The sequence below is a fragment of the Erithacus rubecula genome, assembly GCF_903797595.1.
Source record: "Erithacus rubecula genome assembly, chromosome: 1".
Classification (NCBI taxonomy): Eukaryota; Metazoa; Chordata; class Aves; order Passeriformes; family Muscicapidae; genus Erithacus; species Erithacus rubecula.
The window spans coordinates 73,110,498-73,138,285 of record NC_136658.1 but is presented as its reverse complement, the minus strand read 5'-3'; the positions used below and the strand labels follow the sequence as shown (position 1 = coordinate 73,138,285).

General features: G+C 35.1%; 1 protein-coding gene across 8 annotated transcripts in view; it reads left to right on the top strand.

The window, feature by feature from the left end:
* NBEA (neurobeachin) overlaps positions 1–27,788 on the top strand; it is a 451,247-nt gene that overhangs the window by 353,562 nt on the left and 69,897 nt on the right. For all 8 annotated transcript variants that reach the window (XM_079333484.1, XM_079333487.1, XM_079333486.1 and 5 more), the window contains 5 exons: positions 538–655; positions 1,522–1,624; positions 7,299–7,414; positions 16,034–16,146; positions 25,863–26,003. In XM_079333484.1, coding sequence (XP_079189610.1) covers positions 538–655; positions 1,522–1,624; positions 7,299–7,414; positions 16,034–16,146; positions 25,863–26,003 — 591 coding nt within the window. The remainder of the gene's footprint in view (positions 1–537; positions 656–1,521; positions 1,625–7,298; positions 7,415–16,033; positions 16,147–25,862; positions 26,004–27,788) is intronic.

Below are 27,788 nucleotides of genomic sequence, written 5' to 3'. Positions count from 1 at the left end.
TTGAGATATTTGATGTATCCTCAGTGACATACTGGTGACATACTGGTTTTGCTAATTTTTCTACTTATTAGTGGAATGGGAGGACTTGTAATTTATGACCCTGAAGTTGATGTGGATGTCAAGTTATATTATTTTGGTTGTACTTTGCACAAGGAAGCCTCAGAAGTAAATCTGGTATCTGATAGATAATTGATGACTCTGTCTTGCACACTGTTGGAAGAAGATACAGTTAAACATAACAAGTTGCAAGTGTGTCTGTTTCCCTGTACTTGTTTGTAGAGTTTGGGTTTTTGGTGTTTTTGAGGAAACACATGAGAAATAGATCTTTGGAGAATCAGGTTACAGTAATTACTGATATTCTTCTAACAGCAGGTACTTCTTTTTTTGCATTTCTTAAAGACATTCAAGTTCATTTTAAGTCACTGCTTTTAAGTGTTAAAGAGACATTATTAGCCTAATTGACAGGTATAATTTCCTCTGTTCTTATACAATATTTTATTGAAAAATTCCTGCTAAAAGCCTTGACTTTCTTTATAGGTCCTTGCCTATACTGAAGGCCTTCATGGAAAATGGATGTTCAGCGAGATTCGAGCTGTTTTTTCAAGACGTTACCTTCTCCAGAACACAGCTTTGGAAGTGTTTATGGCAAACAGAAGTAGGTCACAGTTTGTATTTTTTGCATAAACTTGTGCTAGTGGTTATTTTGTGTTATATTTATTAATCTGAATATTAAAACTCCGTGCTTGCTTTGATGAAGTGCTTATGTCTGTTCTATAATGCTTACTCTTGTATGCATTCAGTGCAAATTTTATTAAAATCAATCACATAAATCAATCTCACTGCTTTCTGTGCAGCAGAGAAATTTATTTACCGAACCAGATCATTGCAATTGGGAAATTTTTCATATATTGGATAGGAAATTTGCTTCTTCTGTTGTCTCAGCCTTCTCCTCAATTGTCTGTAAATATTTTAGTGAAACATATAAAAGGGTATTTCCTTTCCTAATTATTAAATGATTTAAAGTTCAGAGCAATAAATGGAGCCACTCAGTTTTCTGTATGTGCTACTCTGAATCACAGTTCAGGGGCTGGTAAGGTGTATAAGCATCAGGAGCTCTGATGCAAGTTTTGATTTCAGCTGGAGAGGGAATGAAACAATTTCTTTTTCCTGGGTGTTTTAAGGCACTGGTTAGAAGTTCAAATGCCATGCCAACTAATGAAGAGCTTCTCAGCCTGATAAGAGATTTTATGGGCTAATAGTAAGGTGTTGTTCTTCTGAAGTAAACAACACACAGGTCTTCTGTAAAATGGGAGATTTAATGCTGAAATGTTAACCAGCTAATTGTACTTAGGTGTGAAGAATGTCAGGAAATTCTGTTGTACCTTGGAATCCCCAGGAGGATAAAAGTGGAACTGACTTCTCTCCCCAAACAAAAACCTGAGCATTTAAAAAATAAAGGCAAGTGAAGAAACAGACTTATGCAAATATTTTACTGATACATGTTTTCCTTTCTTCATTTAGCTTCTGTTATGTTTAATTTTCCTGATCAAGCAACAGTGAAAAAAGTTGTGTACAGCTTACCACGTGTTGGAGTAGGAACCAGCTATGGTTTGCCACAAGCCAGGTAATTTAATTAACATAGTTTTTATATTTTCTGTTTATTATATTATACAGTTGATTTTTTTAATGTCAGTGCTAAAATATTATTCCTGTCAAGAGACTCCAAAATTTTATTTTTTGTAAGGTTAGTATGAGAAACATTACCCCTTACTTACTGTGTGGCCTGTTAGTATATGGAATAGAAGTAAAAAAAATTGTAAATTAGATAATTAGATTTTTTCCTTTCCAATTACAGGAAATAAGCACCTTCTGGTGAGAATACCTACACCTTATCTCTTCAAAGTCTGGTTTCCAGTCAGGTTTTATAAATGTATAATCAAATGTTCATCCTTCCTGTGGTTGCTATGCAGGATGTGAAATTGAACTTGACTAGTTTTTTGTTTGCAGAATATAAATTATCTATATGAATGTGTGAGATTTTACTTCATTTCTTACCACTGTAGTGGCTATTTTGCAATTTCCAAATTTCTTCCATTCGCTAGTATCATGCATTCTTCCTCTTTTCTTTCCAAAAGTGAGGAGCGTATATATTTTTGAAAGAGCAACTAAGGTTGAGTTTTAGAGATTTTCATATACTATGGACAACTACAGTGTTTTATTTCCTCATCAACATCAAATCAGCCTATGGCCAGAAATAAGGCTGGAAATTGTCAGATCCTTTATTAGAAAAGAATTCTTATTTCAGTGATAGCTGAGATGATTTCCATGTGTTCTTCACCATGTTCGAGGGGGGAACATGTTCTGTTTGGTTTTCAGTTCAGGATTAACTTCTGGTCAAAATGAGACAAAAATAAATAAATATAAGGGAGTGAGGAAACAGCAAATTCATTTATATTAACAAACTATGGTGCTTTGGGCTCAGACCCCGATTTTGCTTGATTTGGCAAAAAAGTCAATGATTTAATCATCAGTGTTGTGTCTGGGATGAGTCTTTCTCTTTCCCTAAGTCATTTCCTACAAGCAAAAACTTCACTTGTCATTGTTTTATCCCAGTGCAAAATGTGGAAATACTCTGAAGTGCCAAAGCATTTGTAGAATTGGACAACTATCTTATTCCCAGATGAACATCATTCCCTGTCATGAGCCCAAGAGTCTCATGATACCTAAGGCTTGATCTCCTGAATCTGCTGAAGTTTTTAAGCAATCTGCCAAATTTCTTAAGTTTTCATTGAGATCAAGGCAAAGTTGGGACATTTATTTGGAAGGCACATCTTGTTAATATTTGCATTGTTCTTGCATATACTCAAGTTAGAGTAAATGCTGTCTCTAAATGGAAAGTAACAGTATTCTTTTCTGAAATAGAAATGGCCACATGTTCTAGCACAAACAAAATGCAAATTTCTCAATCAGAATTTCATATTTGCAGTGACATTTTTTACTTTTGAAATTCATATCCTTTGTGCATTATTCAGTGAATAATTGTCTGAAAAAGTTTGTTGATACATAATTATTTAGAAAAGTTTCGGCTTCAATATAATATGCAGTTATTTCCATACCTTTTTGATTAAAGTTCAATTTGAATCAAAAATGGGCTTGCTAGCCTTCAGAATGTATCTGGCATATGGTAGTGAAGTTATTTTTCTTTCTTTTTTTTTGTGTAATCATGGTATGATTTATGCACAATACTCAGTAATCATGTTTTTTTTCTTTTTTCCCCCTGTCTACAAACCCTTATTGTCTTCAGTAGGATGCAGTGGAGTAACAAGGGGAAATCTGGCTCTATAACTGCTTTGTAGTCAATCTTTTACTGATGTTAGAATATAGTTTTCATTCCTATGAATATGTTGGTTCTGGAATGCTATTTTTTAAAACTATGTTTATTTGCATGACTAAAATAAGGAGAAATTTTACTGAGTAACCAAAATAAGCTGCTATACTGAGAAAAAATTGTCCTTTTTTTAATCATCACAATTTTCCAGATTAAGTTGTAGCTTAAAATCTTAACAAGACCAGGCCTTTCTGATTGTTTTGCTTAAATTCTTTAGTTCTATTTATGCAGCTAGTATTTCCTCTCTGATACTACTCTGATAAACATCACCTAAAGTTAATTACAGTATTATAAAGGCTTGCATTCATTCCAAAGAAGTAAATTACTTTTAATGCAGTACATGGCTTTTAAGTGTATTTCTGTTTCCATGGTGAAATCCTGTAATTAACAAAGGTGCAAGGAAATAGAAGTAAATAGAAATATTTATGATCTAATGGCTCAAAGGATTAGAAGTAGGTGAACCATTATGACTTCCTAAGACTTTACAGACCTGCTGTTCAGAGCAAGTTTTCAGTTTGCCTCTTTGCTGCCTTTCCAAGCAGCCTGTTAATGCTTTGGTTCAACAGAGAGTTCAAGCCTGTGCTTAATGTTACAAAGAAGTAATTACATCCTTAAAATCAGTCACATGTTGAACAGTTCAGTCTGATTTGGTAATCAAATTAGTCTGTCCTTGATAAATGCATTTTCACTATTCCTGAAACATGTTGCATTGACTGTAGTTTCCTTATGACCTTGCCAAATGACACAACTGGGCAGACAATGCTGTGTCTTTTAACTTCTGCAGCTCCATACGACTCTACATAGGTAGAGTAATATCCACTTTTTTTAGCATGGCATTTTCAGATTACTTTTTGTGGTTCTAACACCTCAGGTGTAATTTACTGATATCTTTTTATTAAGGGCAGCATCAGAGCTCAGAAACCAACTGTGAGCTGCCTGATGGTTTTGCAACATATAGAGATCAAAGAAATAGCAAAAGACATGGTAACTTCACCACTAAACATACTGACACTTCCCACTGAAATTCTGTGGGCTATTAATGCAGTAGAGAAAACAATGACTTCAGTTAATAAACAAAGCAATTAAAATTATTTTATTTCTGAAAAAAAATGTATTTTGACTGTTACAGTAACTATATTCAACATCAGCTCAGCTCTGCCACGTCAGCAGCGTGATGATGGATTTCCAGATCTCAATACAGCTGGTTGCAGAGGTTGGGTTTTGTGAAGGAAGAGAGGTAGAAAAACTAAGATTTGATGCCATCAAAGTATAAAACTCTTTTTAGAACTTTGATTAAAAGTGAATGTTGAAGAGTTTTTTTGCCTTTCCTTGGGAAATTACTTTCCCAAGTGTTTTTTTTTTTTATTTCTCTGAACAGGAATAACACAACACATAACATCATGCAGGTGCAAAGTACTTAAATGTTCTTTGTAAGAGATTGCATTATAGCTAACTAAATTAAAAGTGGTTGTGATGGGGGGTGTGCCATATTCCACATGTGGGATATATAACATCCCTTCCTTCACCAAAAAAGCATGAGTAATTTTCTAAATACATTTAAATCTATAAAAATTGAAAAATTGGATCATTCTGTTGTACATCAGAGTCTTCTGCAGTTCCCATTTTGACTAGATATTTTGTGGTTCTCTAGAGGCAAAGGAAGCACATTCATTTGTGCATCTTCATATTGATGGCATATTGAAGAAAGAAATGGTTTGATCAAAGTTGGGTGGTTTTAGCAAAACAGAAAACAGTGGGTCTTCCTGTGTTAGCTGAAACAAGCAGGTGTGGAACCAATTTATTGTGCATAATTTCTTCCAGCCTTTGCTGAAAAAAAATGTGAATCTTTCAAGCACCATAGATATGGAGTAAATAAGGACGTTTTTAGTATATTTTGATTTCTTGTAGAGTTCACTTAAATCAGTGATTCAAATGCAAAGTCCAGCACTTGACAGTTTATAGATTTTTAAGATTCCCTAGGAGCTTGTGAATAAAGTCATTAAGAAGCCATTAAGCTGTACTTGTACTTAAATATTATTTTGTCAAGGGGGGAACAGAAAGTCTGTGACAGAAATGCTTTGTAAATTTAGTGATCTCTTTAGTATGGTTGTTTTCTGTGTTTATTAATTTATATGTAGCATTAGTCAAAATGTACTGGAAACCATATGTCTTTGAGAGTTCTACTGTAAAAATAGCTGTTATTCCATAAAATGCAGTATTAAGTATGATTACAGTTGGATATTTCTTTAGATAAATTGTTTCATAAGCATTGCAGAAACAACTTTAAAATATTTTGCATTGTCTCCTGTGTACTAGTAAAGTGTATTTACCTTTGGTGTTCTATAGTCTGCTATAAAATCAGACTAGCCAAGCTAGTTATTTGGGTAAATACACTTGCATGATCATGTATGGGCACACATGGGCATACTTGTTTTGTTTGCCCAATTTGTAAGCTGAAATATAGCAGACATTGACAACGTACACACTGGCAATTTAGACAAATAATTGTAATAACTGTACTCTCCAGCCACATGCCAATACTCACTCACCCTTTCTCTGGAAAAAGAGTTTAGTGCATCTCTAGTACATGTATCTTTAGAACTAGATGGTTCACATTTTTGAAAACAGTGCCCAGTTTGACACCTTGTATATCACTGAGTTTTAAGAAGATACCTTCTGGAGTCCAGAAATAACATACAGTGTGCCCAGACTGCAACTGAAAGCTGAAGCATTGGGTGTCCCTCTTTAGTGTTGATAAGCTATGTAAATACTACTACATGCATTCTTTAAATTCACTGAATTCACACTAGGCATTAAGAATTGTCTTTGTTATTGTTGTTTTTTTTAAGGAGTATAAGCATTTCTCTATTTTAACACATTTCTAAGATGTAAATTTCTTTTAAAATAGGTATCTGAAGAGATGAATTTATTTTCCTTTTAAAAATTTCTTTGTCTTTTTTTTTTTTTCCAGGCAAGAACTACTTTCTCTAGAAATGAGTTTTGAACAATCAGACTGCTTCTGCCTGTTACAGATTTTTTTCTTTAATGCATTAGTCTAGACTGCCTCTATCTGCCTATGTTTTACCCATCAGGGACAGTAAATACAATGGTTAATTTAAGACTTTGTGCATGGTATTTGATTATTGTGATGTCAAATTGAATATAGAAGAGTTGAGGTTTACTGCTTTTTCTCTTCCTTGGCATGTAGTTTGATTCTTTCTTCCTTATCCAGTCATGTGAGTTTCAAAAAATGTGTGGAAATTGGTATCATAGCAGCTTCTGCTCCTCTTCTAAATTTGAATGAAATGCAATTTAGGAGTCACTATGAAGAGACGGGCAGATGAACATGTGAACAGATAACTGAGTAAAATTTGTTTCTTTCAGAAACAAGGCTATAAATAGAAGCCTTCAAGCTTACTGGGATATAGGAAAGAATCATGGGTGGTTGACCATGGAGGAGGTGCACAAATTGAGTAATAAATATAGTGAACCCGTGTGATGGAAGTATATGTCACTTTAATCTATCACTCACTCACATTAATGAACTTACCTCAATATATCCTTTTGAAACAGGGAAATGGTATTCCTCTTTTATTCCTTCTGGACAAGCCTGGCACCAGGACGTCTGCAGTTTCTTTTAATCCTAGTCTTTTAACCAGATTCAGAATAAAATAAACCACAAAATATATTATTCTGATTTATTGCATTGCTGTAGTAGTGATAAAATAAAATATAGCTCCTAATTTTAGGCCATTTCTCAAATAAGGGTAATTGTGTCTTCTTGGCTTCATTAAGTAAAATAAAAAAAGCCTCTGAGAGAATCTGAAATTAATCACACTAAAAATGTTGCCCTACATCTTAACACTTAATGAGACTCTTTAAAAAAACATTCTTTAAATGTATTTCCTAGGAGAATCTCTCTGGCCACTCCCCGACAACTTTATAAATCCTCCAACATGACTCAGCGCTGGCAGAGACGGGAGATATCCAATTTTGAGTACTTGATGTTCCTCAATACTATAGCAGGTAAGGCTTCTGGCTCTTTAATCCCTGCTAATATGTTTATGTTTGTCAAGGACTTAAGCAAGGTGGCTTGATAAAATACATTTACCTCTCTATAATTCAGCTACAGCTTTGTGATATATTCTGAAACACACACACATTAAATTTTATCAGAAAATGCACAACATATCACGGAGACTTTAGATTCATGTATTGCTGTGAAGGCTGTTCCTTGCTCCCCTTCTGCCATTTCCTCTGCTGACAGCTTTGTCTGAAGCTTTATTAGAGTCAACAAACCATTGCCAGAGAGTGTCTGGAAATAATAATGGGAAAATGTAATTTCGCTACTTCATCATTCTCAGCAACAGCAACTAGACAGCAGAATAACAACAGTATTCTGCCTAGTACAGATGTCACCTGGATTGTGGTATGATTAGATTACAGCATCTTTTCTCATATAATTCTTTGAGATGAAATATAATATCAGATTAGGTATTTAAAATGAGAAATAACTGCCATAGACATCCATTTGCTGCTGGCAAAAGAAGAGCTCTTTTGGCAATTGTCATTAATTAAACATTCAGGAAGATACTATTCCTTTCACCTTTCCCTTTTCTATGTGTTAACTCCAGTGTTAATTTTAAATGTAAAAAGCAGCGGTTTTCTACACCATATACAGAGATTTCCGGGAGGTTGTCTACTATTATGATTCCTGCCTGTAGCACACATGCTGCTTATGAACCTGCCTGTGGAGAGCCTCATACAGACATTTCACTTCAGTGAGCTTTAATTTGAAACCCAAATAACCCAAATTAAATTCCACCAGGCGTCACTTTGTACTCCAGTGTTGCAACTCGTCTTAACTTGGTCCTGACTTTTATGCTCAAGGTTATCCTCAGGCCAGCCATAAGACATGTGTAAGTGTGAAACCCAAAGGTAGCACTCATTATGCTGACCAGTCTGGGGACAGTCACTGCGTTCTTCCCAGTAGGGCAGTGGCAGAATTCAGGAGCTGTCAAACTCACTTGCTTTGAACCATCAGGCTTTGGCCCCTGTGCTTAGACAGTAGTCATTTTCCATGCATCCAGTCTTACGGATGTTAATAAATGTGTCATCAACTTATCCCAGTGTGATACAGAAGTGTTACCACCGAGCAGTTGGAAATCTTGAGGGCATGTTTATCTTGTGCAGTGGAGCAAAAAGCAGAATCCCTGAAACTACTGGAGAGCTGGGCTGGAAAGTCCATGTGGTGAAGTCCATTCAGGCTCACCAGCTTGGTTCCCAAGCACTGTAGCTGCAGTCCTGCAGATCTCTTCTGGAGGAAGGAGCCTTGCTGAGCGTTTATTGCCTCTGGTGCAGTGCCAGAATGCTGCTGTCCTGCTCCTGGACACTGGCCTGTCTCCAGCTGCTTCGTGCCTCTCACACATCCTCTGCCCTTCTAGTGATGAGGAAATGCAGGCAGACCCTTGCCGGCTCCCTGCCTGCCTCACCTGAACTTGGAGGATTTACTGGAGAACTGGGAAGTTAGCCTTGGTCCCCTCAGTCCTTTTCCAGTGAGTTATCAACAGAACTGTCCTTGGCTGGTAATTTCCTTTGTATGTATTCATTTACTCTGTAAGCAGTGAATTTAAGCTCTTTCAATGAGAGTAGACAAGAGATAAGCAATTTTTTAATAAATTATTTTTTTAAATTTTTAATCAGTTTAAAACTCCAAGGTCATTATTTTTAGGTACCTCGCTAAAGCATCCAAACCTGGAAGACAGCATTATGTCTAAGGTCATTTAGAAATTGTAGCAACACTTACACTAAAATATCCATCAGTTTACAGGGATCAGCCTGAACAGGTTCCCTCAGAATATCTCAGAGGTTTCAACAAAAATATTTTTTGACCTGTTGTTTAATACTAGTACTGCTGGGCAGGCTTTATAGCCAAACAGTTGGGGTGATTGCAAGAGACAGAATTCTCTTAATTTCTCTCACACATTTAATGTCACTCATCTACCTTGTGACAGAATGGCTTGATATTAGCATAGCAGGTTCCAGATGCTATGGCCAAAGTTTGAAGGATTACTGACTGTTTTTTATTTTTGGTGTGTGTTCATAAATTTCTGTCCTATTTGAAAAAACTGTTTGGTCACTATCCCTAGGAGTGTCTCTCTCTGACTCAAGGCATTTAATTTCTAGCAGGTTTATTGGTATCAATCTCTTACAGGTAAATCTCATTTGTTCATGTAATCTCATTGGTTAATTGCATAGGATGGCTTGCTCATTTCACAGAATTGTCTATCATCTCATAAAAATTTTCAGCAGTATATGATTTTTAAAATTAGAATAAAATTTATCCTTGGTAGCTGAACTTGCCAATGAGAAACACAAAACCTTTTCTGAAAGTTACATCAGAGAATGCAAGCTGACTGAAACCCAACAGGCAATTCTACACATCACAATAAGCTCTTTATTCTAGTTTGGAACAAACCCCAAAGTTTTCCAACTTTTTAACAGAAGCAAAAAGTCCCCTCAAGATATTTTTTGGAAGATGAACCAGGTTTTGTAGTTTTAATGAAGTCTGCACTTCATCTAGAAAGCTCAGTTACAAAAAATCATTAAGTACTTGGGGGTATTTGCAAAGAGTCTCATCATAAAGTTCCTGGCAAGCCAGAAACCCACCCACGATAGAGTGCACACAAGCTCAAAGTCCAGTCATGGGGGAGAAAGCTTGGGAAAAGAAATACATGTTAGAAAGTCTTGAAGTTCTCACATCTCAGAGCTTTGAGGCAGCTGTGAGTGACACTGCTTTTACACCTCTGCCTGTATTTCTCTAAGTCTTTTTGAAAGGCAGTTTTCAAAATTATTTCCCTTACAACAAAAAGATATTTTCTGATGAAGCACTAACAAAATTAATAACTCTAAGAGAAATACAGTACTGGAAGCAAAGAACATCTACTAACTTGTTGCCCTGTTTTTGATAACTGCCCAAGTACACCTATATTAAACAGACACAAAATCTTGTATGCACTGTAGACCCTCAGAAGACAGAAGAAAACTCTGGATTTTCTATTTTGTACACAAAAACAGAGTACAGAATATACTTGTGACCGACCTCCTTTCCTAAGTAAAAATGTATTTTCTTTCTTGTTGGAAATCCAATTTCCAATTATAGTCCCAATTATTCTCTTTTGTAATGAGATTCCATGAGAAATTTTTTCTTATAAGTTACAACTTCTTTGCCAGTAATTGTTAGTGTAGCAGCAATGACCTAGTTTTAGACTATAACTGTTTATTTAAGCAGCATCTCTATTCTCTAATGGTATTATTGTTTTCAGCTACTGAGAAATGTATCCATCCTTTTTTTTTTTTTTTTTTTTTTTTTAATTCTTATTGCTACTAAGTTCTTACTGGCTTGTTCAGCAAATCTGAGCTGTAGTTTAGTCAGAAACATGAAGGTTTGACACTTAAAATTGTGGATTATCTGCTGGTAAGTAGGTGATAAGTAAGGTCCCTTTGCTGTTTTTTCTGCTCATCCAAATAGAGGTCCAGTAACAAAGTGATTTAGTACATCTTTTGCCCATTCTACATAGCTTCTTTTTTTTTCTTACAATGGTGCTTAATTAGTCTCTAGCCCTCTACGAAAGAGTAAGAAAGCCCTCATTTTTTCTTGTGATCCTCCTCTGAAATTACACAAGAAGCAGTAGCCTTGGAAGAGTGAAGTTCAGACATGAGGGTTCTGTCACCAGCTTATTTCTCTCATTGTGACATCGTGCAGCTGGGTCCTTTCCCACAAGAAGTCCTTTGCCTATTTATTAAACTGTTAATTGCATAGATTGGTTGGTCTCTGTACCGCAGGACCCCTGAATATGGATATAGATATGAATCTCTCCTTAAATCTCTGCCTGGTTTGCTGGTATGTCTGTCCTGAGAAGCATGGCCCCAGGCTGTTCTGTATGTCCTTAATATTTGAAATATCCTCTTGAAAAAAAATCCATCATTACATAATGTTTTCTTTAATTCTTATATCATCATGTTACCCCCCAGAAACATTACCATGCTTCACATTTAGTTTAATTGTTTCTGCTGTGATCTATGATCATCATTTAATTTTCTACTTCATCTCTCAAAGATCTCTCTTTCTAGATCATTCCCTCTCCCATCCTATGTGTGATTGCTGGCATTTATGTTGGCCTTAAGTCTCATTGCAATTTCAGCTCAGAATCTCTCTCCATCTCCAAAATTCTCTAATACCTTGTTTCAACCTGTTTCTCTGGCCCTCTAGTCAGCTATTTTCTCACCTCCCTCTTCTGTTTCCAAGCTCTTCACCTCTTTCTTGCCCTCTTTTCTGGCTCGAGCATATTTCATCATGTTTGCAGCTCTGGGCTTTCCTCCCAAAGGTAACTTATCAATCAAACTTATTATCAAACTTATCAATCTGCTACTTATCAATCAGCCTCAGTGTTATACTCTGCATGCCCCTGGTTTTTGTCCTGGCTGTGTAGACATAAGCCTTCCTGGTCACCTCTCCCCTCCTCCTCTACCTGCTTCATTCTCAGGAATTCTTTTGTTTTTGCTGTGATTATACTAATTGTCCTCTCTGCATGGGACCAGCATAGTTGTCAACTGAACCCTCTGGGTGATATAGGAAACAAGTAATTTTTACAATTCTCAATTAAAAGATTATTTTAAAAGTGCTTAAAAGTAATCCCACTACAGCAAAAGGTATCAAGAGGAGTGGAAACAAGAAGCTGTGTTTAATATCATTGCAGTGCTCACTGTTTTAGCTAAAAGTCTAGATTTCAAATCTGTGTCTCAGTATTTAACTAATTTCTGCTGTTTGATTTCAAATTGCAGTATATTGAATGTGTGGTTGCATTTGTATTTATTGGAATTTTAATTCTTTTAAATCCTACATGCCACTGCTTTTAAAAGAAATGAAGAATAATTACATCCATAATTTTTGTGAGTAATTTCTTGTAGTGAAAAGGGATTATTTTTAAAGGTTTATGGAAAAAAAGTGACATCCTCAATTAGGTAATAAATTCAGATGAACTTCTTCTCCCTCACCATTTTTTTTGCCTGTTTAGCATTTTCCACTTTTTTACTCTGTGATGTACAAGCTCTCACTGGTTAATTATGTATATATTTAGCTACTGCATGTGTTGGGCTTATTATTGTCATCTAATTAGATGTAACTTGAACTACTTACTTCTAGAAAAATCATTAAAAATTCTTTCCTAATGACCTAGAGATGACAAAATGTCTGTAAAGTGTGAAGAAGCAGACAAGCACAGGAACATCGCTCTTAAAGAGTGTTAATCCAGATGCTGCAATCATCTAATTAAACAATATTTTGCTGTCATTAACATTTTCACCAAGGAATTGCAGTTATAATTTCTTTGTCAGCTGTCTCTAGCTCACTTTACCTTAGAAACTAAAGTGCCATATAAAAACATTAAATTGGATGGTTTAATTAAAAAGTTGTTTTTATTTTTTTTTTTAATGAAGAAACATATCCAGTATTTCTGAGATCTCATTTACTATGCCTCATTTTTATTGTTCAAGTAGATTAGTGTCACAGGGCTTGCTATATTAAATATTCAGCCTTTAATATTAATCTCTGTAAGCCTACTTGAGGGGAAATCTGAAGGTTCTGAGAAGGTGTAGGGACTACCAATAGTCATACAGATTTATGTTCTATATTTATTTAGCTACAGAAAGGAGCAAATAATTCTTGCTGGAAGCACCAGGCAATTGATGAGATGACTAAGTATATTCATCTGCTGACTTTACTCTGAAAATAATCAATTGTGAAGCCAGAACAGATCAAGACAGCATTTCTAATAAAGTGAAACCAACTAATATTTATGCATGCTTAGAATTAGAGATTTGTAATCCCATTATAGGCCTAGATCACTTTCCTCTGCTCAGATAAGTACAGATGTGTGGTCTTACCTCATAGATTTGGTCTCCTTTCACAATTGAAATTAAGTTCATCTTCTCAGGTCAGTTTATTTGTTGATATTAAGAAGCAAATTTTTGAATTGAGAAAAATAAATCACTAACTGTTTTGTTAAAAAAAATAAGACCTGTTCTTAGTAGTTATTATATTCATAAATAAAAAAAAATGAAGTAGGAGAGAATATTTTAGTTTTTTTCACAAGACTTATATTTACCAAATACATAAGCTTGAAGGCTTCATTATTTGCAGCCTATCCTACCTAAGCTGACAGAGAAGCTGCTTCAAATTATTTATCACTGGGGTAAAAAACTGCACAGAGGAGTTACTGCAGTGTTCTGACATGGAGCTAGTGTCACACAATGATTTCTTAATGTGTCTATACTATAAGTAACCCCTCAGCAGAAGAGAACTCAATACACCAGTGAAGCTCAGAATTGCTTTTTCCTTACTCTATTCACATATTTATGATTTTGTCATATGCAATGGGAAAAAACAGTAAAATCTTGACTGAATATTGAAATTGAATTGATATGAAATTAATTAAATATGTCAAAATTATACGAAATCACAATGTGAAAAAATTTCAATTTCAAAATTAAAAGTAATTTTGTGTGACACTATATTTCCTTTCAAAATTTTGCAAAAGGATGTTCTCACTTTTTAAATGCTTCTATAAAATGGTTGCCATTGAAGATTTTTATTACTATGAGCTCTTTTCCATACAAATTCTGATTCTGAAGAATCTTCATTTTTGCTTATGATTTGTAATAGACTATAGTCCTCTCAGTCATTCTCTTCCTGGATGTCAAAGTTCTTTTAGTCTGCCCTCTGCATAAACACAAATGCCTTTCTATTGTGGAAGCTTTTGCATGCTCTTCTGTTAACTTAATTAAAAATTCTGATGGTGAGAAAAATATTTATTGTATGAATCTGTTGCATGAAGTTTTATAGAGGCCATATTTTAAAGCACCCTAAATCTGATAATCTCAAGAAACTTTACAAGTCATATGTAATTAAACCCTTGCCAATGAGGAAAATAATATTCTGATTTGTGGATGTATAAAATGAGCTAGAATTGTCTTCCTTCAAAACATATTGAGCCCCCTCCTAAAAGTAAAAAATAATAAATATTCTAGCAGATAATACCTTTCCTTTTCCTCTCTTACATGGATAAATTCTGGTATACTTCTTGATTTACATTCTTGTTCTGTCCAAGAGACATTTTACATTCATTCATTTGTTCACTCGTTCATTAATTCATTAATTGTTGATATTAAGGAAGAGGAAGTTGTTCTGGTTCTATCCATCTTTATTTGTGTATGCAGCACATAGTGCTGGAATTGCTTATTTGACAGTTATATTTGCAGTTTAACTGGGTTTTTAAAATTATTTTTGTGGACATCTATGTTCTCAGAGTGTAAAAATGAGGATGCACAATTATTGAGAATATGCACTTTTGTGTTCAGTGAAACTATGTGCAAAATAATAACATGGTTTTAGTTTATCAACTTCCGTTGAAAAAATAAGGTTCTTGTAGAGCAGTGAAAGTTTCACATTTCATTAAAGCAGAACTGATTTTTGTGGAGAATTGCAACTGCTGCTCAGAACAAGGAAGCCTGTGTTTTCCTGTGCCGGGTTTTTGTACCCCGGGAATCTGTCCAGAATCTGGAAGGAAGCAGTTAGTGAGACAGGGCTGTAAATCTGCTGCAGGACTGGGAATTGTTAACCTGGATTATTTCAATGTCCTAATTATATTATATAAATACACACACAGATATATTTATGACCTGATTTTGTTTTTTAAGAGTCATGTTGCATATTGTGTGGTTCTCACTGTAGCAATAGGATGGACAGTTCTGTACTAAGAATTTTCATTTGTCTTATCACTGAAATGTTAGATTCTACTAAGTACTAGAGAATACAAAAAAAACAAAACCAGCCTTTCTCAAACGCACTTTTCTTCATGATGAATTCATAATTTTTAGTTCATTGCAGTTGCAGATTGTTCTTTTGAAATGGTATCTAAAAATAGTTTTTGCACATTGGAGCTGCTGGGATGACAGCAGTGTTTCTTTCATGATTTAAGGGAGTGGCCTGGGGTAGTCAACTCTGTCTTTTACGCTGGAAAACTGTTTTGTAATTTTCAAAGTGATTAAAAAATAGTGTTACACCAAATATTACTTTCATCACTTTGATTCCACAGTTGCCATGGAGTCTCACCAATTCTTCAGTGAAGAAGAACCATAGGGAGTGTTGGATTTGCATGGACTATCTAGGATAGACCTATATTTGCAAACCTCAAATTTACCCCGTTGCTTTTTGGAGTTTCATTTTATCTTTGCCAGCTATGATACTTCATAAAGTTGCTAGGAAAGTAACAGTCTAGTTCTTTTGAATTTCTACATTCATGCTATAAAAATATCTTAACGGAAATAAAAAATAAAGTGTTTATTGTCATGGTGCATTTTAGTTGGTCTCAAAAGATACTGTGCTTTTTATATTATTTCAGTTTGTGTGTTGACTTCTGGTTTAAGGTAAGTGCATCTAAATAGCTGTTTTTGTCTGGAAGATTTACATCTGCTTCTGTCAAAGTGGTGGGAGCTGGGAACATGTGATGCAACAAATGTCGATTTTTTTTTCTAGCTGGACAAGTGGACACTGTTTCCTAATTCTTAAAACCTTATTTTCAATAGGACGAACATACAACGATCTGAACCAATACCCTGTATTTCCATGGGTTTTAACAAACTATGAGTCTGAAGAGTTAGATCTGACCCTTCCAGGCAACTTCAGAGATCTTTCAAAGGTATGCTTCATTTTTGTTGGAGAACAGTCAGCCAGCCCTTTTAGAAAGACATTTTGCTTTATATTTATAGTCTGGTTAAGTAAGGTCTTTATCTTAAACTCAAAAAAGTCTGAAATAGACTTTCTATTTTAGAATTATTTTAAACTGAATCTCCACATTATGCTACTTCCATGTTCCTCATTTATCTGGTTCCAAATCTGCAACTCCTCCATACCTTCTGACATGGAACAGGAGTGCATCAGATCTCTTGATCTCACTAATTATTTTTCTTAGTTTATAAATGCTGATCCTTTGGAAATAAAAAGCTTGGACTAATATTTCACTTTATTTTGCAGTGACTAGAATAGTAATATAATATCAGCATCTTCTTTTGGTTTGTTACTAAAGAGATATTTTGTATTTTAGATCCTGGAGTATCATCTCATCCTTATTGTTATTTGTTGAGGTTTTTTCCATCCAACCTGACATGGGCACTTAGTGCTTTATAATAGAAAAAATTCTAGTATTTTTTTCTCTAATGGCACTACATTGTCATAATCCCCAGCTCTGGTACTCTGGATGTGTTATCAGACTGCAGAGAAGGTCTGTCCTGGCCAAGCGTAGCAGAAACATATGGAGAGGCTCTACTTTTGGCCAGCTGAAACAAAGACAAAAAAGAGGTCTCAAAACTGAGTTGTGGTTGCATTCCTGGTTGCAATCTGGTATCAACTAAGAAAGTGCTTGCACTATCATCCAGTGAAGATGGCAAGATGGGGCATGGTCCTGCAGCATCCCCAGTGTGAGGTTTCTGTTGTCTGGTGTGTCAGCTTTCTTGAATCCTTATCACAGCTCCTCAGCCAAGAGGGGGAAGCTGCTTGTACAAATTGAATGTGCCTTAAAACCACAGGAAGCTGTCACTCACTGCCTTTAGGAGTCAGGCTGGAGAGGAGAAAATGACCCCCAAGGCCTGTTCTGCAGAACTGTGCTGCAGACCCTGCATTCCCTTATGCTGCTGGGCAGACATGAGTGTTTCTGGGGTTTATGCTTTAAATCTGGCTTTCCTCCTCTGCCTGCAAGCACACATCCTGGGGAGTAATGGAGACATCCTGCCCTGGATACTTGACAGTTTCATCTCTGCTGGAAAGAGTGTGCTTGCAGTACCTCCAGATGTGTGGTAACCATTCCTGGAGGCCTGCTTTTGTAAGACATCCAAAATAATTTGAGTAGGACTTGAATTTATAATAGCAGATAGAGACACCTCAGTTTACACTCCCCTTTTTTGTCTTATACAAATGAAAAAATAAATAAGCAAATAAACCCCAAATTTACGGTACATTCACAGTATGCCTCAAAAGGAATTAAATTGCTTGATACTTCCGTTAGGTTATGTAAAACTTCTGACCTTTCACAGTATTATAGGTATGTTCCACAAATGTGTTTTTCAGTTCTGTAACACCATTGTAATGTGTGCCAAGAGCAATAAAAGATCCACAGATGTGACTTAAAAAAAAGACCTGTGATCATTCTGCCCTGGCTTGTTCCCTAGCATGTATAAAAGTATTGCTGGTTTAGAGTTGTTCAGAAAGATAAACCTTTCATTAAGGTGCTTACGCTTTTCAAAAATCTTTAAAACTCACTTTCTGTAAGTATAACACAGCATGTGGTGAAGTGCAACAGGATTAGACAGTGTCTCATGAGTCCTTTCTCTAGGTATTTAGTTTGGTTCAATCCAGATTTTTACAGCAATCTACTAAAATATGTAATTGCTACAGGAAGTAGTGTGATAGCTGAATTAAGAGGTTTTCCTCATTAGTTAGTAAAAACTCATTATGGCATTAGTGCATGTATAGCTATTAAGTATTACTGTATGGTTATTAGTGCTCTTCCCAAAAGGAAATGTAAAATCAAGTCCATGGCTATTTATTTTTCATCAAGAATCCCTGCAATGTGCACCGTTTCTTGCCAATTTGAAAACCTACCAAAAGCTATCAGTGGTTCCTTCTGGAACAGCTAGGATTTTGACCACTGAAAAGCTTACACAGAATTAGTCAAGGAAAATCACCTTTCCTTTCTGGCAATATCTGGGCTCCATTTATCCCATGGATATATGAAAGAACACATGTGAAATCTCTAAAGTGTTATGGAATACTTCAGGATAAAAGGGTTGTAATTGACAATTTTTCAGAGTGTTCATTACCATAATATCTGATAGATTTCAACCACCATGATTTTAAAAGGAAAAATAGTTTAATGATTTATTTTAAAATGCAGTGGCTGGTTAGTATGGAATGCCCAACTTGGGCTGTTAAGTGTTACTTGCATCCTGTTTCAATTTTTTCATTATCAGTAAAAATCTTAAAAATTTGAGTATTTCTGACATTACCTTGTCAATTCTGTTTTCATTTTCAGTATTGTTCTGTACCTATGAGTCACTTCTTTTCTTTTCATGGAGGTGAATTCTGAGTAGCCTGGTGCTAAAAAGCAGGAGTTAGTGATTTATTGTTAACAGTATTGAAGGAGGTTATGCTATCAAGCCTCAGCCAGACCTCTGGGGCAGGTCCATACAGTTTCCTTTCCATGAGGAGCAACTCCTTCCTGTCAGATTTGCCCTGAAATGGAGCCATGTCCCTGCAGATTCGATGGCAGATCAGAACCTCCAGCTAAACTGTTGATGGATAAAATCTCCTTTGTCAGTTCATGACCTTCTGTCTCCCTGTAAATTCTGCCCTTCTTAGTTTCACAAAGCCTCTGTCCTTGACGTTTAGCAATTAAGAGTCCTCAAACAATCTTATGAAATTATTTAGAATTTTAGTACTAGTGCATATATGCTAAAATTCCACAAAAGCAATGGAATTAAAAGAGAAGTCACCTACATGCTTTGTTTTCTTGGTTTAAAATAGTTTTGGTAGTTAAATGTAGGTACTAAATCTAGCATTTAAAAGTATTTTGTATATTCTTGCTCAAAGTTTGTACAATACTCTAATGTCATTTTGATAATTGACTACAAGATTTTACAAATTTTTAAATCTTTGGCTTCTAGGCTTTCTGTATAAAATATGATACACTCTCCTTGTGATATCATGACTTCTAAGTGAACACACATATCAAATGCAATTCTTATGTTTTTTGAGATGAAATTAGAGGTGTTTGTCTTGCTTAGGATGTCAGTAAATGGAGTAAAAAATGAATCTTTTTTAATTTAGTCCAAACTGAAATATTTACATTTGTGCAAAGTTGTCTTGAATGTGTAGCTTGTCCTTTCCTTCCATTCCATTTCATTCTGGCTTTATGTGGCACTCCTTATTGTGGTATTTTTAAATCCAGATGTCACTTGTTCTTTTAAAACAATTATATTTAAATCTTAGTCTGAAAATTCCTCTGTCCTTTTTCTTTTAGGTGTTTGGAAATTCTGTTCCCAAAGCTTTTTGGTTTTTTTCCTTTTACGTAGAGTTTTAGATTTAAAACCAGGGTTCACAGGCATGGAATGTGCCATGGCAGTGGGATATATTGTACCTCTCATTTGATTAGACAGTGTAGGTTCAAGTTTTATTCATTACATATACAAGGTTAAAGGTTATATTTATTGTTTGACAGGATCAAAAGCTAATGAAAGAGGCTGTCATAGATACATAGATTATCCTTTCAGTATCAAACCATCAGGTGATCTGCTTATTTTCTTCTTTGTTGAGATTTCCTTTAGAAGAACACTTAGGATATTAAACATTAGTCCAGGAAACATGTACATAGCCTCTACTATACAGTGATTTTTTGTGAGGTTCAAGACACTTAAAATGTGGTATGGCTTGTTTGTATAAAATTGTATGACTTCTAAATTATAGTGAATGCATGGTTTTGACATGCTGCATTGTCCCTGCTCATTAAAGTGTAAACGGGAATTTCTCCTCATTTACTTCCAGTCATACATCCTGTTAAATAAAATGATTTCTTCACCAGGCAAAGTAATACTAATATTGACATGTGTATGAAACATCACACACCCATTCATTGAGTGGAAAAAATTATGTTTTGTTAATATAGAAGGTGTTTGACTGATGGGTGGTGATAAGCATAACCACTTTTCCTTATTACTGTGCCATTTCAAGAAAAGGAAGTGATAAAGCCCCAAGGCTTCAAAATGTAATAATGCAAATGAACACATCCAAGTGTGAATATTTCAAGGCAACCACACTTAATACTTCCAAAAATGTATATGCTGTGGAAGGGAGTTTATGGTATTATTAAGAGTCCTTGTTAGGAAAAATGAATTAATTTTCTTTTATTAGCAAAATTAAACTTCTCTATTTATCATATGTAACTCTTCCACCAGAAAAAAAAACTACACACAATTAAAGCCACAGAATTAAGCATGTTTTTCTTAAATAAAAATCATTTACTGAGTGAAATTCTGGCACTATGAATCTGTGAGTGCTCTTATATTTAATATTGTTGATATCTGCTTTTCATAATAGAAAAATAGAAAAATCTGTTTACAAATTTGGAGGAAATTACAATTTATTGTTAAGTTTAAAGTGTCATCCTAAGACATCCTATGTATAGGTTGTTCTACAGTGGGTGTTTTCTAATAATAAAAGCAATCAGGAAAAGCTCAGTCAGTTTTCAGCTGGAGCCAAATAAAGACAGGTTCAATATTCCTTTGTACCCACCTACAATTTTGTGCAGTACATCACAAAAAAAACCCCCAAAAAACAAAAAACCCCAACCAAACAAAAAACAAACAAAAACCAACAACAACAACAAAAAAAACCACACCAAAACCAAACTAGATAAAGTAGCTGCTGCATGAATTAGAGTCAAGTTAAGCAGAATATTTCAGTGGCTAGATAAATAGGATGCTGCATTCAGTTCTGCTCTCATGAGAGAATATAGTTTTATTTGCCAAAGAAATACATATTCCAGAACTAACAAAACATGTCTGGTGATGTTAACACTAGATATAAGGTGTATTGGCAATATGTATTGACTTGTTCAAAGGCCAGATATTTGAAGAGGTTAGCCAGGTAAAAAAAGAAAGATGTAGTAGTGTGTTTTTAATGTTAAAGTAAATACTTGCCTTATTTTTAAATGGAAGAATGAAACAAAATAAACTGAAGCAGCAGGTTTTAGTACATCAAAAGTGAAGTGGCTGAATAGGCATTGTCATATGTGACATATTCTTTTTTGTTTGGGCTAAAAAAAAATCTTATGAAACCATTATCTGGGAAGTTAATTCTATTTAATATGAGTCTTTACAGAGGGCTTTTTGCAATAAAAAGACAAATTGTGTGTTTGGAAAAAGCATTTTATAAAACATTATAAAAAGAACTTTTTAAATAATGCTCAGAACAATTTATTTGACTCAAATTCACTTTCTGTATTTGTCTTATGGTTAAGATTATAGACTGAGACTTAGTATATGGATTGAACTTTGCCATTGTATTGTTTGTGCATGTAATTTTAATCAGTGCACACACCAACAGAATCTCAGTCAAATGGAAATAATATTATTTTCTTCCATTACATGAAGTTACAGGTATTGATTCATAAATAAAATTTAACTGCATTTTATAGCTATGATATTAGATTAAAACTGAGATAGTTGACCTTCTGGGCTGAAAATGGTATAGTAAAGCAATGGAAAGTGACCAAAACTTAATATGTCCTACACATTTCACAAGAAACTGTAGAACTTGTCATCTAGTTGGACCCATGCCCCATCAGAGTAAAACTGGGTTAGCTGCTAGTTTATACAACTGAGATTTAAGGTCTTTACAGAAATATCTTTGTCTTTACTGAAGTATGAACTCATGCCATTACCTTGGGTAACAGCATTTTCCCACATGGATGTTAAAATAACACTAAAGAAGCCAGGTGCAGACCTTGCAGAATCTATGCCCTGCTATTTTATTCATGAAGATTTTTTGCTTTCAGAAAGTTCCTGATCTTTTGGTAAACAAAAGCTGTTCTATTTGGGGTTAATGAGCAATTTTTTAAATTGAACAGCAACATCAACAACAACAGAAACAGAGAGATATGAGCACTTTCAGTAGCGTTTTCATGTGTATGGTTTCCTGAATCTGGAGTCTTGTCCTTTACATTAATGTGCAGAGAGGTGGTTCACATCAGTGTCTCCATGACTGCACAGAGAAGGGAGATCAGCTGTTTCTTGTATTTCTTCACTGCAGGCCAGACATAACTTATGCAAGGCTGAAGTAGAAGCTGCAGAGCTGTGTAAGCATGAGCAGCTCTCAGCTCTCCTCCCCATGCAGTGCTGCGTTGGGACAGTTGTGCCACTTCTGGGATCCCAGGTGTCATCTCATAAACAGGGCCGTGATTGCATACCACCCCCTCCAGAGCAGCTCAGGGATTCCAGCTCACCTTCCCATTGCAAGCAGTCTGATATGCAAGACACACCTAAGCAATTTCCTCATGGACACTATAAAGGCTTGTGGAATGAGAGAAAATAACCCATGTCTCCTGAATCCCAGGCTGTCAGACAGATCACTAGTTCATCCAATCCAGGATCTGTCCTGAGAAATTGAGGTGACACTTTCTAGTTGAAGACAAGCTCTTCCTCCCTTCTTTCCCTCCTTTCTTTTCCTTCTTTCCTTTCCCTTCTTTCCCTCCCTTCCTTCCTTCCTTCCTGGAATCCTTCCTTCCTTCCTTCCTGGAATCCTTCCTTCCTGGAATCCTTCCTTCCTGGAATCCTTCCTTCCTTCCTGGAATCCTTCCTTCCTTCCTTCCTGGAATCCTTCCTTCCTGGAATCCTTCCTTCCTTCCTTCCTTCCTTCCTGGAATCCTTCCTTCCTAGAACCCTTCCTTCCTGTAATCCTTCCTTCCTTCCTTCCTTCCTTCCTTCCTGGAATCCTTCTTTCCTGGAATCCTTCCTTCCGTCTCTGGGGAAGGACTCCATAAATATTCTTCCCAGAGATTTTTCCCTTGAAAATTGCAGTATCATGCAAGAACAGAAAAGTCTCTCATTGGTATTTCACTTAAAGACTCCATTATATTCAGACGATGTCTTGTGCATTTTAGGATTTTTCTTCAAATGAATCCTAAAGTAATTCAAAGAAAAAGAAATAGATTAATGACTCTGAAAAGAATATTGATGAGGATGAAAGTAATCCAGAATGCAGCTTTTCATATTTATCATTTAATACAATTAATCATATATGTTCTGAAGGTAGATTATTTTAGCTACTTGCACAGGCATTTTTGTATGAAAATGGGAATGCATGATCTTGCATGATTATACCTTTTATTTTTAAATTGAAGTAACACCTCTCATTGAACAACCCAGAAAACATGATGGTCTGTTTGCATTAGTATCTTATGTGACTTTAAAAATTATTGTCAAATTCTTAAGAGAAACAACCTTTTTATTAAATGCAACTATATATATTATATTAAAATTTTATTTAAAGATACTGATCAAACCATCCTTAAAATTTTGCTAGTCTGTAAAATAAAATACCTCATAATTATTTTGAGCATCAGTTATACCTCACCGGCCTTGTTACTGTAGTCAATTTACAGTGAATAATGCAAACACATCGCTTATTTGATGAAAGACTTCTAATAAGCATCAACTGTGTTTTGCAAGGCCAGGAGTTTCCCATATTTTCAATCCTGCATTAATCATCATATTCATTCTCCACTGTGCCTTCAAACCTATAAAATGGTGACAGATGATGTCTCTGTCTTCCATAGCCTCAGAATTCACGGCAGCATAGGATAAGATGCACCTTCGTAGTGGAGGGAAGATATTCTCAGGGTGTTTCTCCATTACCAAATACAATCTCACCAATTTGTCTGCTATTTGTGTTCCCTTCTCAGAGGGGGTGAACATTTCATTTTAACAGAGTATGGTGTGAATTAGTGCTTTAGCTCTTGGAATGTGCGGTTGGGGTTGGAATTTTTTCTGCCAGAGAAGTGGATGCACAGCACCTTAATGAGGGTGGTGTCAGCAGGTTCCATCCAGTCCCCAAAGCAACCCAGAGCCTGATATAATTTAGCAAAGTGCACATATATCTGCACAGTTTGTCAGTCTAATGGGAAAAGAATGTCTATTTCAGAGAAGCTGTTGAACAACCATTTTTATATAATGATAACTTAAAGGCTATAATACTGCCAGTGTGTTTCCTGGCACTGGCAGGATGTGTAACAAAACCAAATATAACAAAAAAAAAGCAAATATTTATTTTTTCCTATTTCCAGTATTTGGGAAGTAAGCTTGGAAAGTGTTAGGGAATGACTCATACTTCTCTTTCTAGAATGTTTTGTTAGGTCTTTCAGTGCAGTCTGTACCAGATAACACCAATCCTTTGGGATTACTCAATCATTTTACACATATGAGAAAACTATTAACAGCTCCATGACACAGCAAAGTACTAAGCACACAGAGTGCTTAATGTGAAAAAGACTGAAATCATGTTTTAATATGTAAGTGTTCACCAAAGACTGTTATTTTAAAACAAGCTCTAAATCAGAAAATATCGTGTTCTATGTCAGCCTTGTATGCATCCATCTCACGAAACAGTACAGTGCTGAAAGAATAAAATAATTGCAACTTTAAAAATGTTAATGTACATATTTAGTGTAGTGAAACACAGAGATTTGATCTTGTACTGGTATTTCCTTTCTGAATTACTTTGAATTTTAATTCAGTAGAAAAAATTTGCAGTGAAATAAAATGCAAAAATACTGGTAGCATTCTGAAAAGGGTCAAAGTCCTTGCCTATGCATTTTTTCATACCCTATTAATATAAATTCTAATTAAAATTTTATTAATGCAAATCAAGTAATAATTACAAACTACAAAAAGCTTATACAATTACTTGGTGTGGAAGTGTGCTCTCCTCTAAGTATTAAACTCCATGTGTTTGGTTAATTTTACTATAAAAGCTAAAATCTATTTTCTTTATCCAAATAACTTTTCCATCACACAGTAACAAATGCATTATGCAAAAAAAAAAAGAGATAAAGTGGGTTAAAAATCATAAAAAGTTTGTCTTCCTCAAGTAGCAACATCAAAACCAACAGTTCCTACTACTGCCTTACATCTCTTATTTTTCACCTAATTTGTATAGATTGTCCTTTAAGTTTGCACAGAACGGTCTTTGAATTTTTGAATAATTCCACATTCTATTGTTTTCAACCACAAAGCTTGTTTGCTTTGTTCAATAAAACGTGGCTTTGTTCAGTCAGAAAGCACACCCAGTCCTAAGGACTCTGCATGGTTTTTAAGTATTTCTGCTTAGGATCACCAGACACCATCAGCAGTTCCGCGTGAAATCTTTTCATCATGAACTGCGCATTGCAAAGTATCCTGTGTGAGCAAAAGTCAGTTTTCATTAGCTGTGTGATTATGGTGAATGACAGCAACAGAAATATTAGTTTGGCCTCAATGCATTTTAAATGCAGTTTTAGAAGTCTATTTCCAGAACAATGTTACTGAACTAATTGGGGAACAACTTATACTTCAAGAAGGTCTTGAAAGTTTGCAGATGTGGATCATTTCTATTTGTCAGTTAAAATAAGGAAACTCATAAGAATTTTAGTACACAAAACCTTTGAAAACAAACTCTAAGATTACAGCCATCTCAGGGGTTACTACAGAATAGAATGTTTTTGGTTGCAGAGTCTCCTGTGCAGTGAATTTTAATGCAGAATTAACCTATGCCATATCAGACATGCTGCCCTTCAGCTGATAATATATGTCACCTCTTATCACTTTACAGCCTATTGGTGCTTTGAACCCAAAGAGAGCTGTCTTCTATGCAGAACGGTATGAGACATGGGAGGATGATCAGACTCCACCTTATCATTACAACACCCACTACTCTACATCTACTTCTACCTTGGCTTGGCTTGTTCGTATTGTAAGTATTTCTGGATCCTGGTTTCCATGAATATCTTTATTTACAGCATAAATATCTCTAGATAATACACAAATCTGATACTGCTCATATTAATTTATTATTTTCAGCTATGGACAGATCCATACAACATTAAAAAAAAAAGCGCCTTTTGTAAGAACATTAAACTGTCACACTGAGAAGGGAGTTATATAACCAGTTTTATATTAAAGCAGCATATTTTATGCAAATGAAGCATGAACTATGAACTATGCTTCTAAATTAATGAATATCTCTACAGTTTTCAGAAATGTAAAAATATAGATTCTAACTTCAAACTATTATGTCAGTTCTGGAAACCTCATGCACCTATGACCAAAACCAGATCTAGGGAACTTCAAAGATAGAATGAATCTGATTTCAATGTATGTGTTATCACAATTATTTACAGAATAAAGAATGTTGATGAGACACTGAAGGTTTCACAGAGAAGCTTGAATTAATGAAAAATTGAGTGATTGTGTAATTACTTAAGTTAAAGCAGTACACCCTGTCAATAAAAATCTGTTGCATAAGGTGTATTCTAAGCATGTTTTGCATACAACAAAGGAAAACAGAACTACACAAAGCTTGATAATCTCAGCTTCCCTTAGACATGTTCGTTTTTTCCTGCTCAGAAGGGAATTAATGTATCTGTAAGTTCAGGATATATTTCTTAAACTATGGGAACCTTAGTGTTGATTACACTCCTGTGTTGGGTGACCACTGTATTCCTTTTAAATGCTGCTAAATTATTCATCTCCTGAATACATTTTATGGTACACATGTGCTTCTTTGTTGCCTTAAAGTAGATTAAAAACAGTAGTTTTATTTGCATGTTTATCTATTAATTTTGGCTGCTGTACAGCAAGAGATCCTCTCTTGCTACTCGGCAAATTCTCAGAGCTGGAAGTCTAGTTAGAGGCTGAATGTACAACACACCGAGGAGTATTCATTTCCTGCATTAGGCTAATGCAATGTCATTTTTACTACTGCTGTTTATGTAATACTGTAGATGTTCCTGCTCTCTTTGTGTTCTGATCTAAAGAGCAAGAGAATAAGGTCTTTGTCTTGATGGCCTTGCAATACAGACTTTACAACTTACATTTGTTAGAGGCAAACAATATATGTGAGAATAGAGAGCAGAAGTGGAAACCACTGATATCCAAAAGAAGAAGTTGTCAATGAAAAGGTCAAAACAACAAATAACTTAAATACAAGGACACTCCTACATAGGTATTTTGAAGATTATTTAAGTATGATTGACTCACAAAGAAAAGCAATCTCTAATGGGAGTGGACAACAGAAGTGAAAGAAGATAAGTCCAAGGAAAATTTGAACCTCAGAAAAGGAAAAAAACATAATAATATGATAAGACTGGTTAAGGAAGCAAATGGAAACCCTAAGTAAATATTTGAAAATAAGTGTGTATAGAGGAAAAGATTATGTCAACAGAGATTATAAAGTTATAATGATCAGAGAGATATTTTTGTTACAAAATAAATTATGAGATATCTTAAAGGGAGAAGATTGTGCCAGTGATATTGATAGATAAAGCTAGGTCAGATTTTTGTAAGTTAAAGCAGTATTTCTTGCTTGTGAATTTCTTGAGCTAGACCTTTGATGAGAGTTTGTGAAGAAGACTCTGTAAGAAAAGATAAATTACAGTCTAGTCCAGAAAGAGAAAGGTGACATTAAGAGATGCAGAGATCAGACAGAGAAATGCTTTCAGTATTTTGAAAGACTGGAGAAGAGTGATGGGAAAAGTTG